At 40.1% G+C, this 19,325-nt stretch overlaps 1 protein-coding gene across 3 annotated transcripts in view; it reads right to left on the bottom strand.

Moving 5' to 3' along the window:
- The window catches only part of BVES (blood vessel epicardial substance), a 50,766-nt gene that overhangs the window by 25,397 nt on the left and 6,044 nt on the right, over positions 1-19,325 (bottom strand). For all 3 annotated transcript variants that reach the window (XM_027551317.1, XM_027551316.1, XM_027551318.1), the window contains exons 2-5: positions 16,089-16,325; positions 12,648-12,772; positions 9,922-10,109; positions 8,831-8,939 (exon numbers count right to left, since the gene is read on the bottom strand). In XM_027551317.1, the coding sequence (XP_027407118.1) occupies positions 8,831-8,939; positions 9,922-10,109; positions 12,648-12,772; positions 16,089-16,314 (648 nt within the window). In that variant the 5' untranslated portion in view covers positions 16,315-16,325. The remainder of the gene's footprint in view (positions 1-8,830; positions 8,940-9,921; positions 10,110-12,647; positions 12,773-16,088; positions 16,326-19,325) is intronic.

The raw sequence follows: 19,325 nt of genomic DNA, 5'->3' as shown, positions 1-19,325 counted from the left end.
GAGGGTTTGACTACAAAAGATGGGTCAGTGTTCCCAGGAAAATAAAACTGTACTTATTTATCATGTTAAATAATGTTAAAATATTATATTAAATAATATTAAATAATAAATCCACCAAACCAAATACATTGGCATTTAAGAAATGCATCAGCAGCTCTATGGTTCCATAAAATGCTAAATTCCATTTATTCTTTCAATATACATTGTTAGGCTAGTAATTTATGCCAGACTCAGTTCAAGGCACTGAGGTTATCACGGTGAACAAGAAAACAAGATACCTGCCCTGTGATGCTTACATTAGTGGAGGAAGCTGATAATAAAGAAATGTGACAATCTCAGGTGGCAGTAAGGACAGGACAGGAAAAAATGGAAGAGAATGACTAGGAAATTCCAGGTACACATAATGCCCTTCCTTTAAGAATGTATTGCATTTTGAAACATTTAAGGTGCTTTTATATCTATCATGTAAGCAGATCCTTAAAACTGCCTTTGAGATAAGACAGATAACATTCTTCCTCATTTTCCAGATGCCAAATAAGCACCAAAAAATTTATATATGGACACATGTTAATGAACAGTGGAATGAGCGCTTCTGACTTCCAGCCCAGATATGTTTTCCCACCCGGTGGGAAATCCAGTATGTTCTAGATTCATCAAGACAACCACCGAGAAAGCCATTTGGTGAAGTGAGCATAAGGCTGACTCACCATCGAGAATCCTCTGTGTAAAGAACAACTGAACATACTGTTATAAAGCCTACATTCTAGTGGAGCAAGCTGGTAGTAAGTAAGGATACGCGACCAAGAACAAAAAGATTTATAGGAAAAGAAATATAAGATCAAGAGACATAGAAGCCTGTCCTTAGGAGTTCCCAGAAACAGTAGGAGATGAGTATGTAAACAAAAGGCGACTGAATAATATTGTCAAGGAGGGAGTATTTTCAGAGAACGTGAGCACCGGGCATTCAGGATGACCCAGTCCTGCACCCAAGCATTGAAGAAAGGGTTAGAAGAGTTGAAGTCCCTTCATTCTGCAAAGACGTCATCCATGCCTTTGGAAGATACAATTCATGCACAGTGGGGGAAGAAGTAAAGGAGGAGTTGGAAATCACCCAGGAAAAGAAGAAGCCATTGCACAGGTGATGTATTGCACATGCATTTAACTTTTATTCAACCATTTTAATGACCTCAGGTTTTCCATGAGGTGAAAATACTTTTAATATGATATTATAGTTTGCTCAGAACCATTGCTTAGAACTATTTTTAAAAATTGAAGTTTAGTTGATTTAGTGTTTCAAGTATATAGCAAAGGGATTTGTTTATACATATATATGTCTCCTTTTTCAGATTCTTTTTCATTATAGGTTATTATAAGATTGAATACTGTTCCTTGTGGCATCAAATCGGGAAAGGAGTACATCAAGGCTGTATATTGTCACCCTGCTTATTTAATTTATATGCAGAGTACATCAAGCAAAATGCTGGACTGGATGAAGCACAACCTGGAATCAAGATTTCCAGGAGAAATATCAATAACCTCAGATATGCAGATGACACCACCCTTATGGCAGAAAGTGAAGAGGAACTAAAAAGCCTCTTGATGAAAGTGAAAGAGGAGAGTGAAAAAGTTGGCTTAAAGCTCAACATTCAGAAAACTAAGATCATGGCATCTGGTCCCATCACTTCATGGCAAATAGATGGGGAAACAGTGGCTGACTTTATTTTTTGGGGCTCCAAAATCACTGCAGATGGTGATTGCAGCCATGAAATTAAAAGACGCTTGGTCCTTGAAAGAAAAGTTATGACCAACCTAGATAGTATATTAAAAAGCAGAGACATTACTTTGCCAACAAAGGTTCATTTAGTCAAAGCTATGGTTTTTCCAGTAGTCATGTATGGATGTGAGAGTTGGACTATAAAGAAAGCTGAGTGCCGAAGAATTGATGCTTTTGAACTGTGGTGTTGGAGAAGACTTGAGAGTCCCTTAGACTGCAAGGAGATCCAACCAGTCCATTCTAAAGGAGATCAGTCCTGAATATTCACTGGAAGGACTGATGCTGAAGTTGAAAGTCCAATACTTTGGCCAGCTGATAGGAAGAACTGACTCATTTGAAAAGACCCTGATGCTAGAGAAGATTGAAGGCAGGAGGAGAAGGGGACAACAGAGGATGAGATGGTTGGATGGCAGAACCAACTCAATGGGCATGAGTTTGAGTGAACTCCGGGAGTTGGTGATGGACAGGGAGGTCTGGTGTGCTACAGTCCATGGGGTTGCAAAGAGTCAGATGTGACTGAGCAACTGAAGTGAACTTCTGCTATATAGCAAAGTGATTCAATTATACATATATACATTCTTTTTTAATATTCCTTTCCATTATTGTTTATCATAGGAGTTGAATATAGTTCCCTGTGCAATACAGTAGGGCCTTGTTGTTTAAACATTCTATACTTAATACCTTACATCTGCTAACCTGAAACGCCCACTTTATCCCTAACTCCCACCTCTATGGCAACCATAAATCTGTTTTCTATGCCTGTGAGTCTGTCTGTTTTGTAGATAGGTTCATTTGCGCCATATTTTAGGTTCCACATATAAGTGACATCATATGGTATTTGTCTTTGTCTTTCTGACTTACTTTACTTAGTTTGATAATCACTAGTTCCATTTCAGTTCACTTCAGTCGCTCAGTTCTGTCCAACTCTTTTCGACCCCATGAACCGCAGTACGCCAGGCCTCCCTGTCCATCACCAACTCCCAGAGTCCACTCAAACCCATGTCCATTGTGTCGGTGATGCCATACAACCATCTCATCCTCTGTTGTCCCCTTCTCCTCCTGCCCTCAGTCTTTCCCAGCATCAGGGTCTTTTCAAATGAGTCAGCTCTCCGCATCAGGTGGCCAAAGTATTGGAGTTTCAGCTTCAGCATCAGTCCTTCCAATGAACACCCAGGACTGATCTCCTTTAGGATGGACTGGTTGGATCTCCTTGCAGTCCGTGGGACTCCCAAGAGTCTTCTCCAACACCACAGTTCAAAAGCATCAATTCTTCGGCACTCAGCTTTCTTCACAGTCCAACTCTCACATCCATACATGACCACTGGGAAAACCATAGCCTTGACTAGATGGACCTTTGTTGGCAAAGTAATGTCTCTGCTTTTTAATATGCTGTCTAGGTTGGTCATAACTTTCCTTCCAAGGAGTAAGTGTCTTTTAATTTCATGGCTGCAGTCGCCATCTATAGTGATTTTGGAGCCCAGAAAAATAAAGTCAGCCACTGTTTCCACTGTTTCCCCATCTATTTGCCATGAAGTGATGGGACCAGATGCCATGATCTTAGTTTTCTGAATGTTGAACTTTAAGCTAACTTTTTCACTCTCTTCTTTCACTTTCATCAAGAGGCTCTTTAGTTCCTCTTCACTTTGCCATAAGGGTGGTGTCATCTGCATATCTGAGGTTATTGATATTTCTCCCAGCAATCTGGATTCCAGCTTGTGCTTCTTCCAGCCTAGCGTTTCTCATGATGTACTCTACATAGAAGTTAAATAAGCAGGGTGACAATATACAACCTTGATGTACTCCTTTTCCTATTTGGAACCAGTCTGTTGTTCGATGTCCAGTTCTAACTGTTGCTTCCTGACATGTATACAGGTTTCTCAAGAGGCAGTTCAGGTGGCCTGGTATTCCCATCTCTTTCAGAATTTTCCACAGTTTATTGTGATCCACACTAGTTCCATTTATGTTGCTCAAATGACTGAGTAATATTCCATTATATGTATGTACTACATCTTGATCCATCCGTTGATGGACATTTAGGTTTCTTCTATGTCTTGCTGCTGCTGCTGCTAAGTCGCTTCAATTGTGTCCGACTCTGTGCAATCCCATAGACAGCAGCCCACCAGGCTCCCCCGTCCCTGGGATTCTCCAGGCAAGAATACTGGAGTGGGTTGCCATTTCCTTCTCCAATGCATTAAAGTGAAAAGTGAAAGTGAAGTCGCTCAGTCGTGTCTGACTCCTAGCGACCCCATGGACTTCAGCCCACCAGGCCCCTCCGTCCATGGGACTTTCCAGGTAAGAGTACTGGAGTGGGTTGCCATTGCCTTCTCCAATGCATTAAAGTGAAAAGTGAAAGTGAAGTCACTCAGTCGTGTCCGACTCCTAGCGATCCCATGGACTGCAGCCCACCAGGCCCCTCTGTCCATGGGACTTTCCAGGCAAGAGTACTGGAGTGGGTTGCCATTGCCTTCTCCGATGTCTTAGCTATTGTAAATAGTGCTGCAATAAACAATGGGGTGCTTGTATCTTTTTGACTTATAGCTCTGTATGGACATATGCCCAGGAGGTAGATTGCTGGATCATATGGTAATTCTATATTTAGTTTTCTGAGGAACCTCCATACTGTTTTCTATGAGGGCTGCACCAACTTACATTCCCACCAACCACCCTCTCCAGGCCATTCTGACCAGTGTGAGATGGTACCTCATTGTAGTTTTGATTTGCATTTCTCTAATAATTAGCGATGTTGAGCATCTATTCTTGTGCCTATTTGCCATCTGTATTTCTTCTTTGGAGAAATGTCTGTTTAGGTCTTCTGCTCATTTTTTCATTGGACTTTTTGTTGTTGTCAAGTTGTATGAGCTATTTGTATATTTTGGAAATTAAGCCCTTGTCAGCTGCATCGTTTGCCAATATTTTCTCCCATTCTGTAGGTTGTCTCTTCATTTTGTTGATGGTTTCCTTTGCTGTGCAAAAGCGTGTAAATTAGGCCCCATTTGTTTGTTTTGTTCTAATTTCTATTGCCTTGGGAGACTGACCTAAGAAAACATTGGTATGATTTATGTCAGATAATGTTTTGCCTATGTTCTAAGAGTTTTATGGTATTATGTCTTATGTTTAAGTCCCTAAGCCATTTTGAGTTTATCTTTGTGTGGGTGAGAGGGTGTATTCTAACTTCATTGATTTACATGTGACTAAGCAACCATTTTTTATTGATGGTTGAAAACTACTTTAAACCTGTTTAAATTATTATTCATATAATAAGCTATGTGTGCATGCTAAGCCACTTCAGTTGTGTCCACCTCTTTGTGATCCTTCAGACCATAGCCCCCCTGGCTCCTCTGTCCATGGGATTCTCCAGGCAAGAATACTGGAGTGGATTGCCATGTCCTCCTCCAGGGGATCTTCCAACCCAGGGATGGAACCTGATTCGTATGTCTCTTGCATTGACAGGAGGGTTCTTAACCACTAGCAATACCTGGGAAGTTGAGTCTTCCAAGTCAAGGTCAAGCATTTAGTTGGAAGCAGGTAGTTAGCATATTGACTGAGGTCATTTCACTCGATAGCTAATGCTTCATTTCTGTCAAATAGACAGTTTTACGTAATGATTTCCTGTCACAGCAGCCAAGTGAAACATATCTTTAATGAGGAATTTTTTGAAGCACCTAGGAATTCTTAAAGCTTCCATAAAATACATTGCTTTTTAGATTATTAGGGTATCTCGGCAGTGCCATGCTTGAGTTCTTGTGAAGAATTTTACAGAAGAAATAAAAGCCTACACAGTAGTGGAAGACAAAAGAATTTCTCTCAAGTAGAGAGTTAGACAAAGCATTTGTAACCAGGTTTGCTGCAATTACTCAAGGTGCTGGATTAGTCCCAAACCAATCTTACACCCTCACTTAATGAAAATACCTTATCAAGAACCAGGGTGTCGGAGGGAAATGCTGAATGTGCTAGCATGGGAAATGGCAGTCTGACATTATGACTGACTGACTGTCCTCAGGGGAAAATTTATTATTTTCTTTGTGTACTACACAACATTTCACACATGAAAATGTCCCAGAAGTGGTCCATTCAGCTAATTTTTATTGAGTTCTCATCTGCACTAAAACACAGCAGAGCCAAGGCTGGCAGATTAAATTACTTTGCAACTTAACCCAAAGATTTACTTAACACTAAGAGAAGGTTTTATTTAAAAGCAGTTAAAACTCAGTGTTCCTTTATTTCACCAGAGCCTGGACATCTGCCTCCAAGACATTCTTTTTCCCTTAAAGTCAATAAAGGTTTGTTTTTCAAGCTTCACAGCACAGGATGTGCTATCGATTATGGGAAGGCAACAGCGGGAGGTAGAACCCAAAAGAAAAATGAAAATGGCAAAGCTCACTGAGATGAAATAACTGTACAAAGAAGAAATAAGACACAAAACACTACTTCTGCCTTTTGTGATATTGATACTCAAGATTCTCCCAAGAGTTCTCAGCAGCAGCCTGTGTCTGTAGGTCCTAGCGGAGTACCAAGGGAGCAGCTGGATGTTTAGAGTTGGTATGTCAGCTCTGTCACTGCCTGTCATCATAATTACTGCACGTTCCTGAATGACATTCACTGTGTGATCTCAAGGGACAGCCGCCAATTCTACTGGCTTCCTTTCCTCCTTTCATCCTACTGCTGAATTCACTAGCACCCCTACCAAAGAATGAATTTAAAGAAGCAAAAATGCGAAGGAAGCAGCGCCTTGTCAGAACACTTATAACTCTCCAGAGTTAGAGAAAAATGAAATTAGCAGGTAAAAGTGTATGTGGGTGCAGAAGTCTGGCCACTGACAATTTCAAGTGTCCTCTGCCATTGGCATAGAGAGCGAAAAGCTGATCCTGGGAGCACATGATGGTTTTCATCTGGGAACTCGCTTCAGGAAGAGGCAATATACTCCTACACAGATGTGCAACAGCTATTTTTACTCTTGAGTATCCGCCAATAGGAACATTTGGTGAACAATCAACACAGAATCTCTCCCGAGGGCTTACTCTGATGGGAGTCTTCTCCAACTGTACGGGACTTAGGCTCGATGATGCCAGAGCAGTTTTTATCCATTGATCAATCAGCCACACCAGACTGTATGCAGAGAAAAGCTAACTAGTGCTTGGGGAGGCTGAACCAATATCTTTCACCCAGTTAGGGTACCTTGAGTTTGGTCATGTTTTTAGAAACATGAGAAGCAAATCAATCATGAGGACTATTTCTCAAATGCCAAATCCCAATCCCTGAGAAGTGTGATGAGGGGTAGAAATTCCTTTGTATGTTAATTTAATTACACATATAATTTGAAGTCCGGTGTTAAAGACAGTACATGCTATGTCCCAGGGGCTACAAGCTGCTGGAAACGCAGGAGGTTCAGTCCCCTTCTCTTCCCCAAATGCTGGTCTCTTCAGGTTCCTATGAAACAGTTATTGTGTAAAATCACTTGCTACTATAAACAGAAATAGATGCAACAGATAAATGTTGGGCTTTGGAAGAAGAAAGTGGAAGCAGGTCAGAGGAAAAGAGGGAGAGAGGAAAGAAGTAGCCCTGGACCAGTTTATAGATGGTGGTGATTAAAGATACTTAAGAATAAATCTCAGTGCAGAGCTGACCCCAGAAAAACCCAAGGGAGTGTGTAAGTTAGAGGAGGCAGGATGTAGGTTCTGCTTTTTCCTCCTGTATCTTTAGCTCAGCAAGCCTGGGGACAGCATTGCAGCCAGGTAGTAAATTTATATGAGACCCTCTAGTAAATGCACATAACTTTAACATGTTGTGTGGTTATTCAGGCAGGGTAGGAGCACGGCAGGCCTGAAACCATTGTAAATCCACTTAACTAGTGTCTGTGAATGTCCCTTTGTATCTCCATGTGGCATCCCCAAGAGTGTGGCATCTCAACATGAGACTCAACAATAAGACTTTGTCACCAAGAAACACTGATTTTTCCTCTGTCAGGTGGTAGCATCCCCTTCTATTCCATTTCCCACCTGAATGTTTACATTTACCCTCCTGTCAGTAATGCCTAATGTGGCTCCCATTCATAAGAAACCCTATTCTCAGGATACTTCCTTACTGCTGTTTAGCTAGAGGCTCAGGCTAAGGAAACTCTCATCCATTTTCTTGGTTACTTTCCTGACAATACTGAGGGGAATAAAACAGACGACAGCTGGACATTTACAGGAAGAATCAGAACAAAGTATCACATAATGCAGCATTTTCATTTTTTTTAAGATATTAAAAGAGTCAGGCTGAGTACTTCAAATTATTCTAACTGTAAAGAACTTCATTCTTTGCCCTTAAATATATTTATTACATTTAAGAGTATAGTGGTTAAATTTTTTTTTCATGAGGATTAACAAAGTAGGTTCTCTAGGGCAAAATCAATTTCCTGCTTTTCCACAGTAAAAGTAACCAATTACATGTTTTAAGAACACTGATTATCCATGACTGAACTTTTCCTTTTTTTTTTTTTTAATAACAAAAGCATTAGATGTTCTCTATGGGAAAAATATAAAAATTCAACTAAACAAAAAGGAAGATAACAAAGCAATCAAACTTTCAGAAATATGTGTTAACATAATAGCTAAATCAGGATATATCTTTCTAGATCTCTTCTTGGGTACCTATACACACCACTTTCAGTTTAACAAGGAACTTCCCTGATGGTCCAGTAGTTAGGAATCTGCCTGCCAGTGCAAGGGACACAGATTTGATCCCTGGTTCAGGAAGATCCCACATGCTACAAAACAACTAAGCCCTTACCACAAGAGAAGCCACCTTCAATAAGAAGCCTACACATCACACTGAAGGGTAACTCCCATTCTCTGCAGCTAGACAAAAGCCCACATGCAGCAATTAAGACCCAGGACTGCCAAAAATAATTTTTTTAAAATTTTTGCAAAAAATGGGATCATACTATATATACCATATGGTAATCTCTTTTTTCAATAAATCATGGCCACTTTTCCATCCATATCCTTTGGATTTTGAATACGACATTAATTGAATAAGACATTCAATCTTCTTTAAAATCATGCCAAAACATACCTGGAATTTTTCACCTTTGTGCATCTGGGTTGATCTAAATTCAGGAGAATCTATAAAGGCACAGGGGTAAATGTTATGCAGAAAATGTCCTCGATAGGAAACCTTCATTCTGATAACAGAAATTAGTGTTAATAAATGCATAATAATTCACACATAACATGACAAGCCTTAAAATCTCCATAATCTTTATGGGTTTTTTTATTTTGTAAAAACTTAAACACCCCACAGGAGACTGACTTAATTAAAAAGCACTTCCCGGGGCACACGTATAAGTTTCAAAATGAGTTTCACTAACAACAAGGGGAAAAAAGTGTCCATATTGAAGCAGACATGTCTAATTTCATGAGTGTCTAGCTGCTGCTGCTGCTGCTGCTAAGTCACTTCAGTCGTGTCCGACTCTATGCAACCCCATAGACGGCAGCCCACCAGGCTCCCTTGTCCCTGGGATTCTCCAGGCAAGAACACTGGAGTGGGTTGTCCTTTCCTTCTCCAATGCATGAAAGTGAAAAGTGAAAGTGAAGTCGCTCAGTCATGTCTGACTCTTAGTGACCCCATAGACCGAAGCCCACCAGGCTCCTCCATCCATGGGATTTTCCAGGCAAGAGTACTGGAGTGGGGTGCCATTGCCTTGTCCGAGTGTCTAGCTGGAATGACCACATAATTCATTATTCAAACTGGTACACTTCTGAGAGAGAACAGACAATGCTGTCTCCCCAGGAGACTGATATTCCTAGAAGTTGCATTTTTGTGATATTCAAAAAAATAAGCAAGTCATCTCTAAAACACGCATAAGCTTCTTAAATTTTAATACCCAATTTAAACCTATTTCAGTTCTGCCTCATTAAACTTACTAAAAAGGTGAAAATTATTCACAAGTAAAAATCCTGATAGCAACATGATTCACTGAGATAAATCCTACATAACTTTACCACGTTACTCTCTAACATTCTATAATGCAGTTGTCCAGATGAAAATTTACCTCCATGACCGCTTACTCCATTAGTTGGCAACATTCCCTTTCTTTCATTTCCTACCCAGAGGCCAGAAGATTCCAGGCAAACAAGGCATTTTGATTTCCATAGAGCACTTACTTTCCTTTCAGGAGAATACTCAGACGGTCGTCAACTGAGGTTAGCTCCTCTACAGCATAGCTTTCACCCTTTTTCAATGTTTGGATCATGCAAAACTGTCCAGTTAATCTTCTGAACAAATCTGGAGACACACGGAGGGGTTCAAACAATCGCCGGTAGATGCTTTTGAGTTCCTTTTCGATCTTTACCTGAAAGGAAGCAGTGACCGAATGCCACATCTAATGCAGCAACCCCGAAACATCAGCTGCTGTGGTCTAAGTAGAGTTTTCAGAATAAATGGATCTGCAATATATGCCATCACCCTTCTATATTTTGGTCAGTGGAATCTGACACCGAGAGTAAGTGGTGATGTAAGTTTAGATGCTAAAAGGGCACGTTTGCAGTTAAGCTGAACTCGGACAGCATATGGTGAAGATCTGCATCGTTGATTACATCTCCTTCTATGCACTGTCAAGCAACCGTGGAGGTTCTGATTGTTGTCACAGGATTCACCTTGCCCATCTTAGCATTTTCTATAAATAACATATTAATAAAAGCTTTTCATTTTAGAACATTTCTGTTTCACAGAAGGAAGTTACACTAACTCTGAAATATTACAGCAAGGAAATAAGTACATAAATTAGGAATCAACTTGGAAATAAATTTACGAAGATTGATGCATTAAATGTTTTACTTATGTGCAATTATTATCCTGTGAGTTAATACAGGAAATCAAATATCCTTAGCTGTAATTACTACTTCTCATGTATTTATTCCAAAGCAAAGTGAAGAATGTAAAATTCAAATGGCTCAGTCGCCTCTGTTGTCAGACTATCCAAGGCCAAGTCAAGCCTATCTGTATGCCCAGCATTAGTCTGGGAAATCTGTACTGCATGCAAATGAACTTCTATGTTCAAGTGATCATCCATCTCAATGAAATCTGTGGCAGCTATGCCATGAAGCTACAAACCCAGGAGATCAGGGCTGCTCAGATGTTACTTGCAGCCTTTCTGACACTCTCACTTTCCTGCTGTTTCATTTTAATGAAGAATTAGCATTTATATTTTTCAAAAAGATAGGCTTATAGCCCGAGAAGAAACAAAAGCACAGATACTGAGTGATTTACTTCCTTGGTGGCACTATCACATCAATGACTACTGAATCTTACGTTCAGAACGTGGGATTCTAGTAAGTTCTGATATTGAGAAGCTGAAATCCTTATTATTACTATCATCTACCTTCTCCACTCTAGAGCTTTCATAATGAGTGTTTAATTCATAGATGTCTCACTTTCAGCATGCACACTAGCCAGTGTGGCACGATGAACATATGAACTGAAAAAACTGACTTAAATTCATAATCAGCTCATCCGGCCAGCCTTAGCTCAAGCCCCAGTTCTTCCATGAAGCCCTATAAATTCCTCTCTTTGAAAGCATTCAGTTATCACAGGTTTTCTTGAGCACCAGTTACGTGCCAGCCATGCTTGGCTGTAACAGGGAACACAACAGTAAGTGTGGTAGATGATCCCATTGTGTGCAGCTCCTGGCTGCTTCCACCCCTGAAAGAGGATCGTATATCCTCTTACCCCATCCTACTCCACATCATCAGGCTTGGTCATGTCAGTTGCTCTGGCAAGCAGAATGGATATATGCTCCTTCTGAGCAGAAGTTTTAAGAAACAGTAAGTGTTTCTTTTGTTCTATTTTTCTCTCTGCCGTGACAATGCATGTCCAAATAGAACCTGCTGCTTCAGCAGAGGCCCTGAAATGAAGAAGACACGTGGAATAGAATTACAGCTGTACACAGCTGCCACAGTCCATATATTAGGTGAGTGAAGAAAAAAGGTGTTGCTATTATATGGCACTGAGACTTTCAGACTGTTAAACAGCATCACGTAGTGAAAACTGACTAGTACAGTAAGCAAAACAGAGTGGGTTACAATGTTTGAGGAGGTCACAATCTAGTGGAATGTCTATGACACATATCAGTCTGTATCAGGGAAATTGTCACTTCCTAAGAATTATCGTTTCTAACACTTTTCTATGTGCGTGTCTGGCCTTGAACATAAGATTAGAGCAAGCATGTTGTCTTTTGCTCTACTGAATATTTGTATGTGCTTTGACAGTCACCAGTCAACAAACAGCTATGCAGTGATTGCTAGAGGCCATGCTATTTTCCTTTTCTGTTAGCATCAATTTGTTCTTGGTATGACCAAGGAAACACAGCAAGATAAATTGGATTGGAAAAGAAAAAGTTAGATATTACTGTTTTCATTACAACTCACTGAAAATGGTGATTTCCTTAAATGAGTATTTTGGACATAGGAAAAAAAAAGCTATTACATTTAAAAACTAGCATAAAACATAACATGAGCTATTTGTAAATCATTAGTGTGTTCTGAAAGTTGTCTATGAGCACTTAATTTTATAACTAGGCAAAGATATTACCAAATGACATTTGAACATCAATAGGAAGAAGAAATAATGAACTTATGACTAAAAAGAAAGAATACTGTCATGTTCTTTCATGTCTAAATTGCCCTAATGATTAAAAATGTTTTAAAAACTCGTTTTGGAACAAATTTCATATTCAAATATTTCATTTTCAGGCATATATACACAAAACGTCTCATCTTCAGAAAAATGATATTAAAGGGCCTAAAGATATTAGATGCTTATTCTCAAATATGAACAAAGTACTTGATTAGCTTTAAAATCTCTTACTATTCAATTAATTGTTAGTAATTACCGGTCTTTTCTTGTACAAAAGATATGAAAGATGCAGAATGTTGATCCCCAGGAACACTGAGTTCCAGATCATGATATCCAAGGCACATCGGTAGAGAGTGGCCCAGACGACATAAAGGGCACATCCTGTGAACCACGAAGTGGGCATGTTAGATGTCTTGTAGCTTAATAAGCTTGTCTTCTAGCTTCAGCGTGTAGCTTAATACATTTGTCATCCTCTGTATATGAAATAAACCAAACACATCTTGGAAATACCTGTCAAATATCACTTTGTCACATTTTGGTTTTTGTTTGATTACCAAACCAAACCACATGTTGTTGCAGAAAACTTGTAAAGTATAAAAATCATTTTTAAAAGGAGAACAGAACCTCATAATTCTGCTACTTAAAAGATAGCCACTGTTGATAGTTAATACTGACTCATAGTTTTTCTGTATTTTTAACTGATGGGAAACCTAATGAATCTACAATTTAAAACTTACTTTTTTATTTATTGCAGTGATTTTCTCATTTCATTAAAGCACTTCATATCACTTCATGGGAAATAGATGGGGAAACAGTGGAAACTGTGTCAGACTTTATTTTTTTGGGCTCCAAAATCACTGCAGATGGTGACTGCAGTCATGAAATTAAAAGACGCTTACTCCTTGGAAGGAAAGTTATGACCAACCTGCTGCTAAGTCGCTTCAGTCGTGTCCGACTCTGTGCGACCCCATAGACGGCAGTCCACCAGGCTCCCCCATCCCTGGGATTCTCATTACTTTGCCAAAAAAGGTCCATCTAGTCAAGGCTATGGTTTTTCCAGGGGTCATGTATGAATGTGAGAGTTGGACTGTAAAGAAAGCTGAGCACTGAAGAATTGATGCTTTTGAACTGTGGTGTTGGAGAAGACTCTTGAGAGTCCCTTGGACTGCAAGGAGATCCAACCAGTCCATCCTAAAGGAGATCAGTCCTGGGTGTTCATTGGAAGGACTGATGCTGAAGCTGAAACTCCAATACTTTGGCTACCTCACACGAAGAGTTGTGTCACTGAAAAAGACCCTGATGCTGGGAGGGACTGGGGGCAGGAGGAGAAGGGGACGACGGAGGATGAGATGGCTGATCGCATCACCGACTCGATGGACATGAGTTTGAGTGAACTCTGGGAGTTGGTGATGGACAGGGAGGCTGGCGTGCTGCGATTCATGGGGTCACAAAGAGTCGGACACAACTGAACAACTGAATTGAACTAAACTGAATACATAGTTTTAATTGATTGTTAACTGATAAACCATAATTTATTTAACTATCTCCCTGCTGGTGGACAGGTGAAATATTTTGCTGTAATTTAAAAAAAGTATTTATTTTGGCTGCATCAGGTCTTAGTTGTGGCATGCAGGATCTATTTTCCTGACCAGGGATCAAACCCGAGCCCCTTGCATTGGGAGTGCAGAGTCTTAGTTACTGCACTACCAGGGAAGTCCCTGTCATTTTTTATAAAAGCAGCTTTATATATAAAAATGTATCTGTTCTTGTGACTACTTGCTTAGGGTGGATGACCCAACAGTGAGCTAAGGGAATAAGCTTTATAGACTCTGATGACATTAAAGGACTGTTTTCCAAAAGATTTATGCAAATTTGCAATTTCTTTTGATTGGTTTTATGATGGAAGAATCAGTATATATTTTAAATTTAAAATTATCCATATCAGTTATCAGTACAAATGTATCAACAGCACATACACACGGAAAAACTAAATCTGCCTTTTTAAAAAAGTTATTCACTTGCAATTTTAAAATTTCATTAAAATGATGTGGAGCACCTGAATAATAACCCAAAGTGTAAAAATTTTAATCTTCTTTAGATAGTGAGTGAGTGAAGTCGCTCAGTCACGTCCGACTCTTTGTGACGCTGTGGACTGTAGCCCACCAGGCTCCTCTGTTTATGGGATTCTCCAGGCAAGAATATTGGAGTGGGTTGCCATAGCAAATACTGAAGTCATGTAAAATCTTATTACTTAAAGGAGACAGGATAACATGATGGAAGGACTGACTGGGAAGCTGGAGGACCCGAATTATAGTCCTGGTTTGGCTAGTGTTCTCTGGTCTTAACCTTGGATGATTGATTTGATTTATCCCAGGCCTCAGTTGCTTTGTTTCTACAGTGTCGGACTAGGTGATCTCCCTTGGTCTGTTCCACCTCCAAAGTTCTGTCTTAAAAGTCATAATTAGCTTTTGCTTTTTTATACAGTGTGGTTTTATTTCTTCCCTCAATACTGTTCCTCCTGCTATAATCCCTACCTGACCCAGAGGTAACAGCCACAGAACCCTACCTTCCAGCCATCCTTCCAGCATTTTCTTTGACCCTTCCTTGTCGTTATCGTATATTTCAGGCACAGTGAGCTACTTTTCATCCTCCCTCAATGTGCTGGATCTCCCTCTCCTGTCCTTTTACCTGGATACCACACATACTCACACTCAAAGGAATCCTTTGAGTGTGAGATGAGGAATCCTTCATCTTCCCAAAGCCAGCTCCACTGCTGTCTCTGCAGTGCACCCTGGTCTGCTTTCCTGCTGAGCCCATCACCCTGTCCGTTTCTCCCTGGCACTGGAACGCCCACCTGCATCACAGCCTCTGATGTGTCCTATGTGACTGCCCACCTGTTTCTCTCTGGCCCCCCAAAGAGTGTCTTTCTCAAGGATGCAGACTTCATTGTTCACTTTCTGTCTGACAGTTTACACATGCTCAAAAATGCATCTGAATAAATGAATCACCAGGGACATAATCACATAGAGAGTAACTTGTCCAGAATCACTGGCTAAAATGGTAAATTCGTCTGTTTTAGTATTTTGATATAGATTAATTTAACTTGCTTCATCAGGGTTCACAGAGTATCTCCCTAAAATTTTATTTTAACTATTGTGTCTGGGCAACTATTTTTATTCCCAGGGTTGCTTTACTGCTCCAAGCAAGTAAACGAGTATTCAAATGATAGTTAAAACTATAGAGTATTTACTATATGCCAGGCACTATTGTAAGTCAAATATCACATATACACACACACTCATAAACACTCACCTAATTCTCAAACCCCAGGAGGTGGTATTATTTTTACCCTTAGTGACACCTGGGGAAACTGAGCTATAGAAAGGCTATTGCCCCAGTTAATAACAGTTGGCAAGTGCTGGAACCAGTATTGTAATAACACAGTCTGGCTCCAAAGTTTGCACTCTTAAACACAAATGGATTTCTGATGTCTGGAAAATCTAAACAACATATGAACATGTTGTTAGCTTTATCTAAAGTACAAAAGGGTGAAGGCCTATGTTCTAACTTACTCAATGTACTGCTAATTTGCTAATGAAGGCTCATAGTTTTAGTATGCTATAGACCCTCTCTAAGACAAAGCCCATCAGATGCAAGTTATAGAAAAATTTTATATAACATCAGTTAAGTATCTTACCTACAGCTAATAGCCCCCTAAGAAGTATCATATGAAGGTGAAGTGTAGTTGGAATAACCAATCCAATTGCGAAAAAAATATTTGCTACATGAAAAACTAGATGATGTATCTCTCTCCAGTTTTCACAAGTGGTCTCATTGGAAGGCACAGGTAGGATTCTTTCTAACTCAGGTGTAAAACCTATTGCAGTTGCTTCTGCCAGTGGGCTGGACTCTGTATAATTCATCTTGAAAATTCCTGTAAAAATGAAAAAACGAAAGGACAGTCAAAAAATGACAGCTGTATCTTATCACCCACCCCTATGGGTATTAAATTATACCAAAATTATTTCTGTGAACTAGATGTTGGTAAATAGACTTGTCTGGTGCTTATGAATTAGACAGACCTAGGTTCAAGTTCCCACTCTGTCATACATTAAATGTATCCATTTTCTTATCTGTTAATGATGATAATACTTCACTGACTTTATGATGAAATACATAAAATACTTAGGATAGTGCATAACTATTCCCTGATGTATATACCTATACATATCTACATTTACCTATTAATATGTTTGTATCTAAACATACTTGGTGGGGTAGAGAGGAAGGAGGGATTTAATTAGCCTATAAACAATCACCAATATTCATAAACCACAGCAATTTAAAAGTTATTTAATATAGTTTTCTATTATGCTGCCATTAGAGACACTGAATCCAAACACAGGAAAAATGACTAGAAAATGGGTTTTCTGAATACTTTGAAAAATTAACACCTTGTTATTTACTATTTGAAGGGTTAGGATGTTTTGTTGTTGATTAGTTGCTAAGTCGTGTCTGACTCTTTGTAACCCCATGGACTGCAGCCTGTCAGGCTCCTGCTGCTGCTGCTGCTGCTAAGTCGCTTCAGTCGTGTCCAACTCTGTGCGACTTCATAGACGGCAGCCCACCAGGCTCCCCCGTCCCTGGGATTCTCCAGGCAAGCACACTGGAGTGGGTTGCCATTTCCTTCTCCAATGCATGAAAGTGAAAAGGGAAAGTTAAGTTGCTCAGTCATGTCCGACTCTAGCGACCCCATGGACTGCAGCCTACCAGGCTCCTCTGTCCATGGGATTTTCCAGGCAAAAGTACTGGAGTGGGTTGCCATTGCCTTCTCCGTGTCAGGCTCCTATGTCCATGTAATTTTCCAGGCAAGAAAATGGGAGTAGCATGATATTTCCTACTCCAGGGGATGTTCCCGACCTAGGGATCAAACCTGCATTTTTTGCATCTCCTGCATTGGCAGGTGGATTCTTTACCACTAATGCTGTTGTTAATCACTATACCATATATATGTATGTACTACATTATCATATTGTTGTTCAGTCACTAAGTCATGTCTAACTCTTTGTGACCCCTTGCACTGTAGCACTCCAGTCTTCTCTGTCCTCCACTATCTTCTGGGGTTTGCTCAAATTCATGTCCATTGAGTCAGTGATTCTGTCTAACCAGCTCATCCTCCACCACCCCCTTCTCCTTTTGCCTTCAATCCTTCCCAGCATCAGGGTCTTTTCCAGTGAGTCAGCACTTCCCATCAGGTGGACAAAGTACAGGAGCTTCAGCTTCAGTATTAGTCCTTCCAATGAATATTCAGGGTTGATTTCCTTTAAGATTGACCACTTTGATCTCCTTGCAGACCAAGAGACTCTCAAGAGTCTTCTCCAGAACCACAATTCAATATCATCAATTCTTTGGTGCTCAGCCTTCTTCATGGACCAACTCTCACATCCGTACATGACTACTGGAAAAACCATAGCTTTGACTACATGGACCTTTGTCCGCAATGTGATGTCTCTGTTTTTTAATACACTGTCTAAGTTTGTCATAGCTTTCCTTCCAAGGAGCAAGCATCTTTTAATTTCATGGCGCAGTCACCATCTGCAGTGATTTTGGAGCCCAAGAAAATAAGATCTGTCACTGCTTCCACTTTTCCCCCTCTATTTGCCATGAAGTTATGGAACCAGATGCCATGATGTTTGTTTTTAGAATGTTGAATTTTAAGCCTGCTTTTCCACTCTTCTCTTTCACCCTCATCATGAGGCTCTTTAGTTCTTCTATATTTTCTGCCATTAGAGTCATACCATCTGCAGATTGTTGATATTTCTGAGGTTGTTGATATTTCTCCTGGCAATCTTAATTCCAGCTTGTGATTCATCCAGCCTGGCATTTCATATGATGTACTTTGCATATAAGTTAAATAAGCAGTGTGACAATATACAGCCTTGATGTACTCCTTTCCCAAATTTGAACCATGTCTGGTTCTAACTATTGCTTCTTCAGCTGCATATAGGTTTCTCAGGAGACAGGACAGGTGGTCTGGTATTCCCATCTTTTGAAGAATTTTCCAGTTTGTTGTCATCCATACAGTCAAAGGCTTTAGTGTAGTCAATAAAACAAAAGTAGATGTTTTTCTGGAACTCCCTTGCTTTCTCCATGATTCCAGTGAATGTTGGCAATTTGATCTCTGGTTCCTCTGCCTCTTTGAAACCCAGCTTGTATATCTAGAAGTTCTTGATTCACAAACTGCTGAAGCCAGCTTGAAGAATTTTGAGTATAACCTTGTGAACATGTGAAATGAATGTAATAGTACAATAGTTTGAACATTCTTTGCTGTGCTGTGCTTAGTCACTCAGTCATGTCCGACTCTTTGCAACTCCATGGACTGTAGCCCACCAGGCTCCTCTGTGCATGGGGATTCTCCAGGCAAGAATACCGAAATAGGTTACCATGCCCTCCTCCAGGGGATATTCCCAACCCAGGGATCAAACCCAGGTTTCCCGCACTGCAGGTGGATTTTTACCATCTGAGCCACAAGGGAAGCCCAAACATCCTTTGGCATCGCCCTTCTTTGGGTTTGGAATGAAAACTGACCTTTACCTGTCCTGTGACCACTGCTGAGTTTTCAAAAATTGATGAGCTATTGAGTAGAGCACTTTAACAGCACTATCTTTTAGGATCTTAAATAACTCAGCTGAAATTCCGTCACCTCCACTAGCTTTGTTTGTAGTAATGCTTTATGTAGAGTTGACGTCACATTCTAGGATGTCTGGCTTTAGGCGAGTGACCACACCATTGTGGTTACCCAGGTCATTAAGACGTTTTCTGTAATGTTCTTCTGTGTATTCTTGCCACCTCTTTTTAGTCTCTTCTGTTTCTGTTAGGTCCTTACCGTTTCAGTCCTTTATTGTGCCCACCATTGCACTCAAGCTGGAATCAA

This window comes from Bos indicus x Bos taurus, chromosome 9 (genome assembly GCF_003369695.1).
Source record: "Bos indicus x Bos taurus breed Angus x Brahman F1 hybrid chromosome 9, Bos_hybrid_MaternalHap_v2.0, whole genome shotgun sequence".
Classification (NCBI taxonomy): domain Eukaryota; kingdom Metazoa; phylum Chordata; class Mammalia; order Artiodactyla; family Bovidae; genus Bos; species Bos indicus x Bos taurus.
This window is presented reverse-complemented; position numbering and strand designations above follow the sequence as displayed.